The sequence below is a fragment of the Mobula birostris genome, unplaced genomic scaffold (genome assembly GCF_030028105.1).
Source record: "Mobula birostris isolate sMobBir1 unplaced genomic scaffold, sMobBir1.hap1 scaffold_1168, whole genome shotgun sequence".
Classification (NCBI taxonomy): Eukaryota; Metazoa; Chordata; class Chondrichthyes; order Myliobatiformes; family Myliobatidae; genus Mobula; species Mobula birostris.
In genome coordinates, this window is record NW_027274209.1 from 20250 (window position 1) to 37580 (window position 17331).

A 17331-nucleotide genomic window follows, 5' to 3' on the forward strand; every position below is an offset into this window, starting at 1 on the left:
GGGCGGGGGAGGGTAGGGTTGCCAACGGACGAGAGTAGCAGTCAAATACGCTGGGTTTACCCCGAGAAAGACTACAATGATCATGAAGCCTTGCACGGGCACCAGCGCGCATGCGTGTACGGTTTTTTTCTACAAATCGTTTTTGACAATTCTGTTCGGGGGATCAGAATTACGACCGGAATATCGGTGATAAGTGGCTAATACACTCAATTTCCTTTCTAAAAGGGTTTATCTAATGAATTTAATATTAAACACACAGCGCATATTTTCCTCGCATGAATATAGTGATAAGTCAATTGTCAGGGGAGCTTGAAGTAAATTTTGAACGAACTTCCAGTAGAAGTGGTAGAGGCAGGTTCGATATTATCATTTAAAGAAAAATTGGATAGCTATATGGACAGGAAAGGATTGGAATTATGGGCTGAGTGCAGTTCGGTGGGACTAGGTGAGAGTAGCGTTCGGCATGGACTAGAAGGGCCGAGATGGCCTGTTTCCATGCTGTAATTGTTAAATGGTTATATAAGTCAATAGCATCATAACATTTTAAGTAACGTTTGGATATTAAACACACAGTGCATTATTTCCCCCGTATGAACATATAAAATCATTGCAACACACCAATATCGCTGAATCAGTGGGAGCCCTGAGCTTATTTTCTTGCAACAAGACTGTCCAATCGAGGGGTGATGGGAGACAGCGATACTCAAAGGGGGTTCCTTATGTCCAGTCTATTCCGCAACTTAGTCTTCGTTGCATTCATTGCAGAGATATGTTGGAAATGGAAGCAACGTTTTCAGTGCCTTCGTGGCTATATCAGGATTTTTACCCTTGACTTTGATCCAGAATGCCGGCAGAGATGTTATGTCAAACAAACTTTCCAGTCCGCCGTCATTTGCAAGCTCGAGGAGTTGATCTCCTTCCCGCGCTGACATGGATGACACACGGGTAATGACCTCGCATGCGTAATGGCTCAACAGTGGGCATGACAAGGAATGAGGAAAGGTGCAGCTGACTCCTATCGCCAGATCATATCGCTTCCTCACGGCCCGGTAGCGCATGCTCTGCGGCCCGGTGGTTGGGGACCGCTGGTTTATGGTGTTCATTAATGATGGGATACAATATATATTCTGTTTAATTATGGATAGTGTTAGCATGATTATTCAATGAAATGAGATCTATTGCACATACATGTACAACCATACAATACAGGTAACTATCGAAAATGGATGTTTCTGACTTAAGAAAATTTTAGATTAAAGACAATTCTTAGGAATGGAACCCTTACATAACCTGGGGATTGCCTGTAGCTCATTGACTGCAATTCCAATAGACTAGTTCTATTTTTCTCCATTTGGTTTATTGATATACTGATTGTGATTATTTTTTTTTGTTCCTTCTAATTTCTTTTACTCCCTTAAAGGAGTCATGCAGCAACTGGGTTCGGTTCCAAAGGAACTGGCTACCTATTCTTCTGTTAAATATCATTCTAAGTCTGGGTGGGCATCCAGCAATTCAACCAACTGTTTAGCAGTGGAGGAATACGCCAGGTAAATCTTACATCTCTATGTCAGATATGATGAGAACAAAGATCACTGGAAATCAATCAATGCAGAAACTCAGATTAATATGATGGCCTCAGTTTACATTACATTTTTCAGAATAGTTGTGAACTGAATCTATTCAGCTGCTGATCACGTAACTAGTAAGCTCTGCAGTTAACTGGATTAATGGATTTACTGGCTTAAAATGGTTTTAAAAAAAAATTGCCTTTTAATTTGCAAGTAATTTTCAAACTATACAGTCAATAACAGTAAGCTAGAAAAGATGAAAATGCAGAATCTTACCGCATCTTGGTAAAATGCACATGTTCAAAGGTAGCATTAATAAAACCACACATCCCAGCATAACAAAAGGAATCTGATATCCAAACAATTGATACAAATAGCCTCCAATTGGTGGACCCAGTGATAGGCCAAGTCCAGTGAATACTTCCAGGGATCCCTAAGGAAAACAGAGTTTGGAGTTTGCGTTACTGCAGCTTCTATTTCTGGAAATACAGACATCATGAGAAGCAACAAACATCACATTGGGTCAGGCAAATAGTTCATTCTCTGAGCCAACCTACACAGAGGAAGTGGAAGAGCTCGAGGCCTGATGCCACGAAAGTAATCTCTTGCTTAATGTCAACAAGACAAAGGAGATGGTTATCGACCAGAAAAGCTCAGACCACCTTTTACATCAGCCGTACAGCAGTGGAAACTGCAATTCGCACAGAATTTTGGAGGCACGCAGCAGGCCAGGCAGCATCTAGAAAAAGAGTACAGTCAACATTTCAGGCTGAAACACTGACTGTACCCTTCTCCTAGATGCTGCATGGCCTGCTGAGCTCCTCCAGCACTTTGTGTGTGTTGTTTGGATTGCTAGCGTCTGCAGAAACTGCAACCAGTTTTCAAACTTCTGGGAGTGCACATCTTGCACAGCTTCTCACAGTCCCAGAATACTTCCTTCGTAATTAGGAAAGCTCACCAATGCCTCCACTTTCTGAGGCTGAAGAGAGCTGGACTATGCACATCTACATTCACAACCTTCCACAGGTGCGCAGTAGAGAGCGTCCTAATACACTGTATTACTACATGGTACGGAAACTGCAATGCGTTGAACAGAAATGCTTTACAACGGGCAATCAAAACTGCCCAATGCATCACCAGCACCAACCTACCTGCCATCAGGGATATATATATTCAGAAAGGTGCTGGGAAAAGGCCACCCACCCAGACCAGTCCCATCGGGGAGAGTACCAGGATCACCAGGCTCAAAAACAGTTACTTTCCCCAGGCAGCAAGGCTGATCAACAACTCCAAATGTCGAAGTTTAAAGTAAATTTACTATCAAAGAATGTACATGTGACCATATACAACCCTGAGATTCATTTCTTGTGGCTATTTAGAAGAAACCGGTTGGCTGGTGGTGGAGTGGATCAGCACCAACTTTGATGCAGAAGACAACAAACTGTGAAAATGCAAAAAGAAAATACAAGAAATAATAAATAAGCAGTAAATATCTAGAACATGAGGTGAAGAATCCTTAAAGGTGAGCCGATAGGTTGTGGAAACAGCTCAGCGATGGGTGAGTGAAGTTAAGTGAAGTTATCCCCTTTGGTTCAAGAGCATCATGGCTGAGGGGTAATAATTGTACCTGAACCTGGTGGTTTGGGTCCTGATCTTCCTCCTGATGGCAACACTGAGAAAAGAGCATGGCCGAGGTGGTGGGGTCCCTAATGACAGATGCTGCTTTTCTGCGATGGCACTGTGTATAGGTGCGCTCAGTGGTAGAGTGGGCTTTACCTGTGATGAACTGGCCACCTCTTTTTGTAGGCTTTTCCACTGAAGGCCATTAGCATTTCCATACCAGGATGGAATGTAACCAGTCAATATACCCTCCACCCTACATCTATGGAAGTTTGTGAAAGTTTTAGATGACATGCCGAATCTTTGCAAACTTCTAATAAAGTAGAGGCGCTGTGGTGATTTCTTTGTAATGGCACTTATGTGCTGGACCCAGGACAGATCCTTTGAAATAACACTGAGGTGTTTAAAGTTGCTGACTTTCTCCATCTCTGATCCTCCAGTGAGGACTGGCTCATGGATCTCCTGAAGTCAATAATCAGCTCCTTGGTCTTGCAGACATTAGGTGAGAGGTTGTTGTCGTACCACTCAGTCAGATTTTCAGTCTCCCTCCTAGATGCTGGTTCGTCACAACCTTTGTTTCAGCTACCCACTAATCCACCCCACCACTGCTACTCTTATCATTTCCTGTCAGTCACCTTACGTACAGACACTCCTGCACCCAGTGTCACTTTATGCACATATAATTAATCTATCTTTTATTTATTTATTGTGTTTTTCTACTATTGTGTTCTTTACCCTAGCATATGCTGCATCAGATCCGGAGTAACAATTTTGTTTTCCTTTACACACGTCTACTATAAATGACATTAAACAATCTTGTACAGGTGTGACTCATTCATTGAGAATTGAGAAGCTGGTTGGTTGTATGATTGCCGGCCGGTGGTGTAGTAGCATCTACACTGGACTTTGAGGCGAGTGGGCCTGGGATCGAATCCAGCCGGCTCCTTGCTCGCTTTCCATTCGTGCTGGGTTGAACATCAATCCAGCAACTTGGCCTTGTAAAAAAAACACACAAAATACTAAAGGAACAGCAAGGTTGCCGTCCGATGTGCCACAAGGTAGGGAGAGGAATAACATAACATTTCCTGTATGAAGACTGCAATGAAGTCGTATCCTGTGCTGCCCTGACTGCCACTTCTAGGAAATGTGAGCTGAAATAAAACACTGTATCATATACAGTGGAGGTGGGAGGAGAAGATGGTGGCGCGCCTGAGCGTGTGCAGCCCTCCGGTGAAAAATGATATCGTATCTGTTAAATACGGGCCGTGGACAATTCTGATTTGATGGAGAATGGACGTGAAAGCACAGAGGAACATCTGGAGAAATTTCTGAAATGCCGGTTCGCTGCTGTCATTACTGTGTGGTCGGGAATCTTTCGGAGGGAAGGCCTCAAAATCTCCGGCCTTGCCTGCTTTTGGCGACCGAGAAGGAGGTCAAATCGGTCGGACTGAGATGGCGCTCAATACTCGGTGTCGGAGAGCTGCTCAGAGCTCGAAGTTTTCGGATAACTCAGAGTCCAATTGTGGTCGGCATGGCAAGGAGAGTTTTTCTTCCTTCTCCCATCTGCGTGAGATGTGGGACATTTGAGCAACTTTGAACTTTACTGTGCTCACGGACTTCTTCATCAAGTTATGGTATTGTTACACTGTTGCAATTATATGTTATAACTATGTGGTTTTGTCAGCTTTTTCAGTCATGGTCTGTCCTGTGTTTTGTGATATCACACCAGAGGAAATATCGTATCATTTCTTAATGCATGCATTACTAAATGACAATAAAAGAGGACTGCGTGTCTTCATAATCTGATATTATATCGGAAGAAGGCGGCGCCAGTGAACAATGCAACCAAGGGTGATAGATTGGACTCACGTTATGATGCATTTCTGGTTTCTGGTTACTCCTTTTCCTGTAACCTTTTTTGTGCTATTTTGATCAGGGTGGTCTATAGATAACGAATGACACAAGGCTAGATTGAACTGAACTGAATATGCCTGGACTCTTTTGATGACTCTATGGGTTGGTGTTTTACATTGTATTTTTCGCTCTTTTTTTTTGCCAATTGAGCAATTTGTTTTTTTTGCACTTGGGGGGGGGGGGGGGCGGAACCTTGATGCTTTTCTCCGAACGTGTTCCATAGTTTTCCTTGTTTCATGACTATATGTGGGAAGACGAATCTTAGGGTTGTATACTGCAGATGTACTTTGAATCTTTGAATCATAGCAGTAGATGGCATGGAACAGACCTTTGGCCCTCCGATTCGATGCTGACCATCAGCCAGCCGTTCACACCACTATGCCGATTCTCTTTTGATTCTCCTCACATTCTTGTCAACTCACAGATTCAGCCTACGCTCTGCAGGCAATTTATAGACCATAAGACAAAGGAACAGAAGTCGCCCATTCAGCCCATCGAGTCTGCCCCGCCATTTTATCATGAGCTAATCCAATCTCCCATTTAGTCCCACTCCCCCGCCTTTTCACCTTAACTTTTGATGTCCTGGCTACTCAGATACCTATCAATCTCTGCCTTAAATACACCCAATGACTTGGCCTCCACTGCTGCCCACGGCAACAAATTCCATGGATTCACCACCCTCTGGCTAAAAAAATTTCTTTGCATCTCTGTTCTGAATGGGCACCCTTCAATCCTTAAGTCATGTCCTCTCATACTAGACCCCCCCACCATGGGAAACAACTTTGCCACATCCACTCTGTCCATGCCTTTCAACATTCGAAATGTTTCTATGAGGTCTCCCCTCAGTCTTCTAAAATCCAAGTACCGTACAAGAGCGGACAAACTTTCCTCATATGTTAACCCTCTCATTCCTGGAATCATTCTAGTGAATCTTCTCTGAATCCTCTCCAATGTCAGCACATCCTTTTTTAAATAAGGAGCCCAAAACTGCCCACAGTACTCCAAGTGAGGTCTTACTATAGAGCCTCAGCATCACATCCCTGCTCCTATACTCTATTCCTCTAGAGATGAATGCCAACATTGCATTTGCCTTCTTCACCACTGACTCAACCTAGAGGTTAACCTTAAGTGTATCCTGTACGACTCCCAAGTCCCGTTGCATCTCAGAAATATGAATTCTCTCCCTATTTAAATAATAGTCTGCCCGTTTATTTCTTCTGCCAAAGTGCATAACCATACACTTTCCAACATTGTATTTCATTTGCCACTTCTTTGCCCATTCTTCCAATCTATCCAAGTCTCTCTGCAGACTCCCTGTTTCCGCAGCACCACCGGCCCCTCCACCTATCTTCGTATCATCAGAAAACTTCGCCACAAAGCCATCTATTCCATAATCCAAATCGTTGATGTACAATGTAAAAAGAAGCAGCCCCAACACGGACCCCTGTGGAACGCCACAGGTAACCGGCAGCCAACCAGAATAGGATCCCTTTATTCCCACTCTCTGTTTCCTGCCAATCAGCCAATGCTCTATCCACGTATGTAACTTCCCTGTAATTCCATGGGCTCTTATCTTGTTAAGTAGCCTCATGTGTGGCACCTTGTCAAAGACCTTCTGAAAATCCAAATACACAACATCCACTGCATCTCCCTTCTCTAGCCTACTTGTAATTTCCTCAAAAAATTGCAATAGCTTTGTCAGGCAGGATTTTCCTTTAAGGAATCCATGCTGAGTTCTGCCTATCTTGTCATATGCCTCCAGGTACTCCGTAACCTCATCCTTGACAATTGACTCCAACAACTTCCCAACCACCGACGTCAAGCTAACAGGTCTATAATTTCCTTTTAGCTTCCTTGCCCCCTTCTTAAATAGTGGAGTGACATTTGCAATCTTCCAGTCCTCCGTAATCATGCCAGAATCTATTGACTTTTGAAAGATCATCGCTAATGCCTCCGCAATCTCCACAGCTACTTCCTCCAGAACATGAGGGTGCATTCCATCTGGTCCGAGAGATTTATCTACCCTAAGACTATTCAGCTTCCTGAGTACTTTCTCTGTTGTAATTATGACTGCACACACTTCTCTTCCCTGACACCCTTGAGTGCCCAGTATACTGATGTCTTCCTCAGTGAAGACTGATGCAAAATACTCGCTCAGTTCCTCTGCCATCTCCTTATCTCCCATTACAATTTCTCCAGCATCATTTTCTATCAGTCTGAGATCTACTCTCACCTGTCTTTTACTCTTTGTATACTTGAAGCTTTTAGTACCCTCTGATATTAGTTGCTAGTTTCCTTTCATAGTTCATCTTTTCCCTCTTAATAACCTTCTTAGTTTCCTTTTGCAAGCTTTCTAAGACTTCCCAATCCTGTCTTTCCAGTAATTTTTGCTTCCTTGTATGCCCTTTCCTTTGCTTTAACTTCAGCTTTGACTTCTCTTGTCAGCCACGGTTGCATCCTTTTTCCATTCGAAAATTTCTTCTTTTTTGGAATATATCTGTCTTGCACCTTCCTTGCTTCTTGTATGAACTCCAGCCACTGCTGCTCTGCTGCCCTTCCTGCTAGTGTTCCTTTCCAGTCAACTTTGGCCAGTTCCTCTCTCATGCCACCATAATTTCCTTTACTCCACTGAAATACCGACACATCGGATTTCGGCTTCTCCTTCTCAAATTTCACAGTGAACTCAATCATGTTATGATCATTGCCTCCAAAGGGTTCCTTCACCTCAACCTCTCAAATCACCTCTGGTTCATTACAAAATACCCAATGCAGTACAGCCGATCCCCTAGTGAGCTCAACAACAAGCTGTTCTAAAAAGCCATCTCGCAGACATTCTACAAATTCTCTCTGTTTAGATCCAGCACCGACCTGATTTCCCCAATCCACTCGCATGTTAAAATCCCCCACAATTAGCATAACACTGCCTTGCTGACAAGCCTTTTCTACTTCCTGTTGTAACTTGTAGTCCACATTACTGCAGCTGTATAGTTGCCAATGAGCCTGTGAACTTGATATCTTTGGGAGATGGGAGGAAACCACTGCAGCCACGGGAGGAAAATGCAAAGTCCACAAAGACAGCGCCAGAGGTTGGGGTTGAATCTAGATCACTTAAGCTGTGAAGCTGTGGCTCTGGGTCGTGCAAAATTGCTGGGCAGATAATTCTCTCATTCTTAACTCAAATTCCCCCAGGCTTGGTGAGGATCTCTTACCGATGACTGACAGAACTTGAACTGAACTCTACAGTTCAGTAAAGGTCGCTTCCCTTTTGCGGCCCAAGACAAAAGTTAAAGAACAAACTGAAATCTGGGAAACATTTTCATAAACCGTTTTGACTCTACATCAGAAATTAATATGTGCACAATGTAATAATACTTTTCATGACCCTTTCGCAGTGTTTAATTATCATATTAGGATTAGCTTTAAATTTCTTATTACCAAGACTGTAGCAACATTGTTTGGAAAAGTTGCAGCAAGAATAGAGAACGAGGCAGTGGAACTTGCAGCAAACCCAATTGCATCTACTGATCTTACGATGAAACACAAAGAGATAAATATGGGTCCATCTGGTGCCAAATTCAGTAAGCTGAAAAGGGAAATAAAAACTGACATCAACTCCTGGGAAGGATTACTATATATTTTCCTTTATTTTCACAGATAGGCTTTGTAAAAATTCAGTGAATTTATTTCAGTTCTTTATATATGGTCATATAGGTTTACTTCAATATATCCACCCACTTCTTATGTTACAGCTTCGGGCTGCAAGAATGCTCAACAAATTTCAAACTGCCATTTAAAACACTCAAAAGAGCCAGCTTCAGGTAACTTTGCCTGTAAACTCATGCCATTCATTTAATGAAGCAAGTAGCCAAAATGCATGGTCCCTTTAACAAGCAAGATTTAATTTATATAGGTGTAATGAAGAAATCTCTGTGTAACATTTGTGCTGCCAAATGTCAATTAAAACACAGATGTTTCAGTGAAAGGGAACTTGAATTGTAACTTAAAGCAAATGTTTTACAAAAAGGAGAGGCTTTTTCAGTACTATCTCATAATGACAGATAATAAATTTAAGAGCATTAAATTGGATACCATACAACAATGTCATAAAAGAGTACTGAATAATGCAATAACAACTGTTTATAGATATCTGAAGTACAAAGTGCAATCTCAAAATAAATTTATAATCAAATTACGTATCATATCCTATCTTGCGATTCATTTTCTTGCAGACATTTACAGGAAGGAAAAGAAATACAATAGATTTCATGATACATAAAGTTCGAATGACAAACACCAATCTGCAGAAGACAAATTGTACAAATATTACAAGAAACACTGACAACAGGAATTAAGAGGGCTTCTAAGTGAATTTGTAGTTTGTAGAATCAGTTCAGAGTAGTGGCGATGAAGCTATTCATGCTGTTTTCAGAGACTGATGATTGAAAGATAATTTTGGTCCCTGCTAGCCTACAAAGTACCCAGGACATCTTTAGGGAGTGGTGTCTCAGAAAGGCTGCGTCCATTATTAAGGACCTCCAGCACCCAGGGCATGCCCTCTTCTCACTGTTACCATCAGGTAGGAGATACAGAAGCCTGAAGGCACACAATCAGTGATTCAGGAACAGCCTCTTCCCCTCTGCCATCCGATTCCTGAATGGACTTTGAAGCTTTGGACGCTACCTCACTTTAAAAAAAAATATACAGTATTTCTGTTTTTGCACATTTAAAAATAATGTATTCAATATATGTAATTGATTTACTTGTTTATTATGTTTTATTTTATTAATTATTTTTTTCTCTCTCTGCTAGATTATGTATTGCATTGAACTGCTGCTGCTAAGTTAACAAATTTCACGTCACATGCCGGTGATAATAAACTTGATTCTGATTCTGAACCTGGTTCTGTCGGACCCAACGCTCCTGCCTGATGGTAACAGAAAGAAGAGGTCCTGGCCTGGATGGTGGGGGACTTTATGATAGATACTGCTTTCTTGCACTGACTTTGGAATGACGCTGATGGTATTGAATGACCTTGGAGTTGAACAGGTGCTCCTAGGTTTATCGCCAGTCAGTGCTGACAGGAGGAGCATGCCCAGAATCCAGTGCCAACCAGAGACCCAGGATGCTGTTGAAGGGAGATGAAACAGCTGTGGCCATCCTGGGAGTGGAGTGGAGTGAGGTGAGGGTTGGTGGTGAGGTCTATCAGTAACGAGGACCTCAGTGGTCAGTGACCTTGAGATGTGAAGAGGTGATGACTGAACAAGCTCAGGAGAGAAAATGGTGACTCTAGGGACAGGGTGTGGGTCGGATCTTGGGAGATGAGACTTTGTGGCCAGGGATCATGGAGGAAGTCAAGATGGTACCAGGACTCAGAAGGCTGATCAGAAATTGAAGGGGTGACTGGAATTCAGAGGTGAGAGGTGTTAATTAGAACCGTGGAGGACCGCCCCTGTCTGCCAATGGAGTAGCAGTATTTTTCTGCCGCTCTTAGTTTTCTTTCTTTCCCCCAGTTTAAGCTTTGAATTTAAAATTTTTACTTGTTGATTCTTGAGGGCGATCAATATGTCTATGTCTACAAGAAGTGGGAAGAATTTACCTGAACCTAGTGATAAAGGTAATGGGAAAGGAAAGGTGCAAAAGGAAAGATCTGATGAAATGCCATCGTGGGCTGAAGATATCGTTCGGACACTGAATTCAATTAAGGATCAGAATGGATCAATTAATGACCAACTGGAAAAGAATAGTAATGAAATGAAGTCATTTCTGGGAAAACTTAAAGCCCTGGAAACTCAAGCTATTTCACACGAAGAGGAGTTGAAGATAACTAAGCAAAAGTTGTCTGAAGCTACAACTCATTTGGAAAGATATCAAAATAAGATTATAGACCTGGAAACTAGGTCTCGATGAAGGAATATAAGAATTGTTGGGCTGCAGGAAGGAGCTGAAGATGGAGATCTAACGGCTTACTTCGGTAAGCTTTTCCACACTTTATTTCCTACCATTCTATCAAAGCAGCCTGCTATAGAAAGGGCACACAGGGCATTTATCTCGAAATCGAAGGACTCTAGTAAACCAAGATCTGTTCTGGTTTGCTTTCATCACTTTAAAATTAAAGATCAAATAATACGACAGGCAAGAAAACAGAGAGTTTTTAGATTTATGGAATCTGAGCTCTGCTTCTACGAAGATTATCCAAGAGAGATAACGGAACAAAGATCAAAATTTGCCCTGGTAATGAAACAAGCATATGATAAAAATCTTTTCCCGTCTCTGAGGTACCCGACAAGAATTAAAATTTTCCCTGCTAATTCTCCTCCTCGTACTTTTTTTTGATCCAAAAGCTGCACTGGATTTTGTTCAGGCTTTGCCTGCCGCTGTCACCGACGCCGCTGTTGAATGATCCATCTGAAAGGTTGTTTGGCTATTTCTATATTATTCGCATTTTGGAAAGAAGATTTATGCAGGTCACTTGTATATTTCATCGAGAGACTAATTAAACAAGACGGAGTGTAGTTCTTTATTGCATATTATTAGTTTTCCTTTGGAAAGATTTATCGTTTAAGTATCTCTGTTCAAATGACCTCTGGACATTCCATGACTGAGGGAAGAAGATAAGGTGATTTGTTCCTTTAATTTAATACTTGGTAGCTAATTAGTAGTTTTTTCCTACTAATAAGGCTTTTTATATTTTTTTTCTGTTTTATTATAATACTTTATAATTGAATTTAAAGCTTTTTTAGGGAATTAATATTAAACTTAAACATGGCGCTAGTTTTGGTTCTTTCTTGTTTATTAGTTGATGGAGTGTAAATACCTTATTTTGCTGAGACTTTATTGCCTTTTCACAAGGTCACTCTACTTTTTTTACTAACTGGGGGTGGAGGGAAAGAAAACACAGACAGAGCAGTCAGCAGCTTCGAATTCTATCATAGATCGCTTGCCTCTTTCGGGTTTCTGGGTGTGGGTGGGTGGGTTTAGAGTTAGGAGTTTTTTCCCATTGGTTGGTTCCAGAGCATGCATGTTTTTTATTTGGTTGTATTCTTCATCACCGCCATCTTTGATCATCCTGTATTAGTATGTGCTCTGTGCATGTATAAAGTAGAATGAAATTATAGTATGCAGTTCAAACAGATTAATATAATAAGTTGGAATATACATGGTTGGAATCATCTTATTAAACGAAAGAAGACTTTTAAAATTATTAACTGATTCCAACCTGATATGATTTTTGCTCAAGAGACACATATCAGGGCGGGAGATCAAAATAGATTTTTTAGATGGTGAAATGGTTTGCAATTCCACTCTACTTCTCAGAGTAAAACAAAAGGTGTGTCTATTTTCATTAAACCTAATATATTTATTCAAGAGGATATTGAATCAGATTCTAATGGTAGATTTTTAATTGTTAAAGGAACAATCTGTAACAGAAAAGTTGTTTTGGTTAATTTGTATGGTCCTAACTTAGATGATCCTTCTTTTTTTAAAAAGTATTTGCTTTACTGCCTGATTTAAATGAATATATGCTCATAATGGGTGGGGATTTTAATTGCTGTTTAAATCCTATGATTGATAACAGCTCAACCAATCAGCGACTTCCAAATCGATCTGCGTCATTGATTAATCCTTTTTGATTGATTTTGGGTTGATTGATTTGTGGAGGTATGTTCATCCCGATAATAGAGAGTATTCTTTCTTCTCATGTTTATAAAAAATATTCGAGGATCGCTTATATTATAATCGATCCCCGCTTCTTGCCTAGTGTTAAAACTTGCGAATATGATGCTATTGCTATATCTGATCATGTGCCTCTGAGTTTATCTTTTGAATTTGATGATGTCATTTGATGATAAGAGTGATCGGCCAATTTGGGTAGACCTGGAACTGAAAGTTGTAAAACAGTTTTATTTAACCTCGTTTTGGGAACTGCTTTACCTATGCAATTAGCTAAAGTTGTTAATTTAAACCTATATCCTGTGATTAAGTATGCTTTACAAATTTGGCTCCAGTTCTGCAATTGTTTTTAAATCTTAAAAAATTCAAACTTTGTAGTTTAATTTACCGAAATTACTTTTTTTAAGCCCTCTTTGAGTGATCCAATTTTTTTACTTTGGAAAAATAAAGGTATTAATTCCTTTTTGGATTTATTTAAACAAGATAGATTGATGTCCTTTGAACAATTAATTGATAAATATTCTCTTTCATACCCACACTTTCTGCAAGTGAGATATTTTTTACAAAAATATTTAAGTAATTTCCCTTACACATTGGAGGCTGACCTGTTAGATACTATTATGAGTATGAATCCTTTGATTAAGGGTTCTATTGGAAGAATTTATCATTTATTATTACAATGGGATACGCGTCCTTTATCTAAGATTAAACAGGATTAGGAAAAGGAACTTAATTTGACTTTTATGACGGAGGATTGGATGCGGATATTGAAGTTGGTTAACGCTTCTTCAATTTGTGCTAGCCATTCATTGATTCAATTTAAAATTGTACATCGTTATCATTTGACAAAGGAGAGACTTTCTAAAATCTTTCCTAATGTTGATAGTCATTGTGATAGATGTAAAACTGAGGTAGCTACACTGACACATATGTTTTGGTCTTGTTCTATATTGGAACAGTTCTGGAAGTCGGTTTTCTCAACAATTTCTAAAGCACTTAAAATTAATTTACAACCTAATAAATTAACTGTGCTTTTTGGAATAGTTCCTCAAAATATTCATGGTATTTCTGTGTCTGACCAACATGTTATTGCATTTGTTACATTGATAGCTAGGAGGGCCATTTTGTTGAAGTGGAAGGATACATCAGCTCCCACTTTGTCACAATGGTTCTCTCAAGTGATGCTATGTCTTAGTTTGGAGAAAATTAGAAGTCCAACCTTTGAACCTTTACTTGATTTTGAGAAAAGATGGGGCTCATTTGCTCGTTATTATCATTTGAGTTAATTGATATAGTTTTTCCATGATCTAATTGTAAATTTTTTAGTATATTTTCTTTTCTTGCTGGCAGCTTGATGTTTATTTTTAGAAGCTTTTTGTATGAGGCATGGCTCCGGGGTTGAAAACCTAATGGGTTCTTTTTTTTCCTCTCAATTTTCTGCTCAGTAGGTTTTTTTTTGTTATCACAAAATTTTGTTTTCAATCTTTAAGATAATGTTTTTTTTGAGGCATTGTAAGTGTTGTTACTTCGATGTACTCATGTTATTTTTCCTATATTTACAATAAAAAGATTTGAAAAGAAAGAAAGAAAGAACAGTGGGAATTGACTGAGAGAGCCAGGTAGGTAATGAAGACTTGGTATGACGATGGAGGGTTGGGTGAGGGTGATCGGGACCTGCGGGATGGGGCTGATTCCATTCCGAGTCTTAGAGTCAGCAGTCATACATCATGGAAAATGGCCTTTCAACTGAGCTGCATCAACTACACATTTACACGAATCCTACCTGAATCCCTTATTTTGTTCTCCCCACATTCCCATCAGCACCCTCTAGGTCATACCACTCATGTAGACACCAGGGACAACTTACAAAGGACAACTAAGCAAACAACCTGGCCAACTTTGGGATGTGGGAGGAAATAAAAGCACATGAATGCAAGGCACATGTGCCACAGGAAAAACAGACAGCACCTGAGGTCAAGAATGAACTTGGGCCACTGGTGGTGTGAGATATGCTAAAAAGAACATGGCAGAATGTGGATTTAGTGAATATTAAATAAAAAAACATTAAAATTCCATGCAACAGGATGTTCTAGAACCAACATTTACACCTGGGAATTAATCCTCATTTATATAGGACTTTGATAATTAGTGCAGCATCATTAAGACCACTAATGTGGTCAAATACAATTACAGTACCTGACTTTAAATATAAAATTATAGTTATGTTAATTAATGTTTATAATTTCATTATAACTTTCTTTCACCTGGCCATTTACTGAAATATACAAATGATTATTAAATTACTTTTACAGATTGTTTAACACAGTTGGAAATACATCACAATCTCAATCACCAATACACAACCTCAATAACGAGATAAGAAAGAAGAGATGTTTGTAAACAAGTGTCTTATTAGTAACTTACCCAAAGAGAATAGTGCAGCAACCGGAAATAAACATACCAGTTACAAACATAAATTTTGCACCAATTTGCACAATCTGCGGGGAAGAAAAAAACAAATTAGCAAATCATTCAAATGGTCAATTAAACAAAGGCTTATCATCTTATGTTTAAATGATCAAGTACAGCCACAACATGAGCAGCTTTCAACCCATTGTTTCATGCTCAGGTTTTGTAAATTGCTAGTCCCCACATATAATTGTAATTGAATTCTAATTATAGTAGCCTCCATTTCAACCAGAAGTATAACCGTTAGTATATTCCTCAGCAATGCACAAAATTTTGGAATGACTCAGCAGATCAGACAGCATTTATGGAGGGAAATGGACAGTTGACATTCCTCACAATGGTTTAACAATTGCCAAGAGGCTACTTTAAAATTCAACTGAATTAAATCAATCAAGTTTCATAAACCTCTGGACTAGCAACTGCATCTTAACAGACAGCATTAGGTCATGTTTTTACTGCTTCAACTAGATTTTAGAGTGTCATATTATGATTCCCTCTTGTAAGATACATGGGTATTGCTTTTGTAAATTGTCAATTAAAGAATCTTGTACTCCATTTCCTTAGGTAGAAATGCTGTTTAGTCACTAGCATGTGCTCAAACACACATTAGCTTCTGAAACTAACACCAATGTAACAGAAAATGTATTGTCTGGGGTGTGTAGGAACAAGAAAAGGCTATATGTAGAGTAATGTTTATAGGCAGCACTGACTTCCACTTCCTAGACCAATAACTGTCATGAGATAGGAAGATTTTTGGTTTATTGTTGTATTGTCTAAAATGTAGTTACACTGCTTTCTTATAGAAATAACATGAAATAAAGCAAATTTGCAGGGAAATAAGACATAATAATGTCTTATTTTCTACACCAGACTAAAATGTAATTATAGCCCTGGACAGATTTTATACGACAACAAATAATGGCTGATGTTTCCTAACTGCATAAACATTGTAAAAGAGTATCACTGTTCTAACACTCAAACAATCAAGACTGCAGAAAAGCTAGCTGCAAACCATAAAATCCCAGTGCACATCAATTTACCAGAATAAAAATATTATACTTACATATTTTCCCATTATCAGTGAAAATATTAAATTGAATAAAGAAAAGCAACCAAATATCATTCCAACAATACTGGCACTAACTCCTTTAATTTCTGCCTGCAAAGAGAGGTAAGAATAAATTTATGATGCGTGATTAATAAACTGCTGGTTGCGAACGTGCATTTGCAATCTAACTGTAAGTCTTCCCCACCCCTATCCATCTACAATGACACTCATTATTGTACCCAATACTTGATCAGTAAGTCGATGAGATACATCTCACCATAAACTAAGCTTTCTGCATCACCTCTAAATCAGATTCATGCCTGATCTCCATTCTCAGAAGTTCCTCCAGGGAGATCTTAGAATCTGGTTTTTAACTATAACCATATCAATTTAAAATGGCCTGAGCCAAATGATGCATAACATGTGCATTTGTTTCACTCCCAAGAGGAACTTTCAATCCCATATTTCACCTACAAAAAAAATTCCTACATAACATTGCCTATCTCAGCCCAGCTTTACCTCATCTACCACTCAAAACCTTAGTCTTGCACATCATCTCCACGTTCCAATGCTCTGCCAACCACCCTCCAAATCACTAACTGCCTGTTACGCCGCTGGCATGTAGGGCTGCAAAGAAGGTCCGCTGGCAGTGTTCAGGACTTCCTCCATCACGTCAGTAGCTTCCCCTTGGTTTTCACTACTGTCAGTCATGCAAGTCCCGGGTGGATCCTCCAGAATACAGTCACACTCAGATATAAGGATTCTTCATTGCTGTTTCCATGACAATTTTGTTTTACCAGTCAGATGTGTTAGCCCTGATCTGAAGCCCTGAACCTGGAAGACCAGTGGACTATTCTTAGTCTGTCCTCTACCCTTTGACCTGTTTGGCATGGGTGACCCCACCAAGAGACAAAGGATAAAGCCCTGACTCCAGCCAACGTAGCTCTCCGGGTCATTGAGGCACTCAGGCCTCTAAACTGCAACTGGGTTGTGGTCCTCTTAGAGGTCCAAACCTCTAGGACGTCTAAACCTTCTGCCTGT

The 17331-nt window shown here is 39.9% G+C and overlaps 1 protein-coding gene across 2 annotated transcripts in view; it reads right to left on the reverse strand.

Moving 5' to 3' along the window:
- The window catches only part of LOC140192347 (MFS-type transporter SLC18B1-like), a 40878-nt gene that overhangs the window by 19703 nt on the left and 3844 nt on the right, over positions 1-17331 (reverse strand). Inside the window, exons 3-6 of one of the 2 annotated variants that reach the window (XM_072249991.1) lie at positions 16306-16401; positions 15198-15271; positions 8538-8685; positions 1845-2001 (exon numbers count right to left, since the gene is read on the reverse strand). In XM_072249991.1, the coding sequence (XP_072106092.1) occupies positions 1845-2001; positions 8538-8685; positions 15198-15271; positions 16306-16401 (475 nt within the window). The remainder of the gene's footprint in view (positions 1-1844; positions 2002-8537; positions 8686-15197; positions 15272-16305; positions 16402-17331) is intronic. The other variant, XM_072249992.1, reaches the window with a different exon arrangement.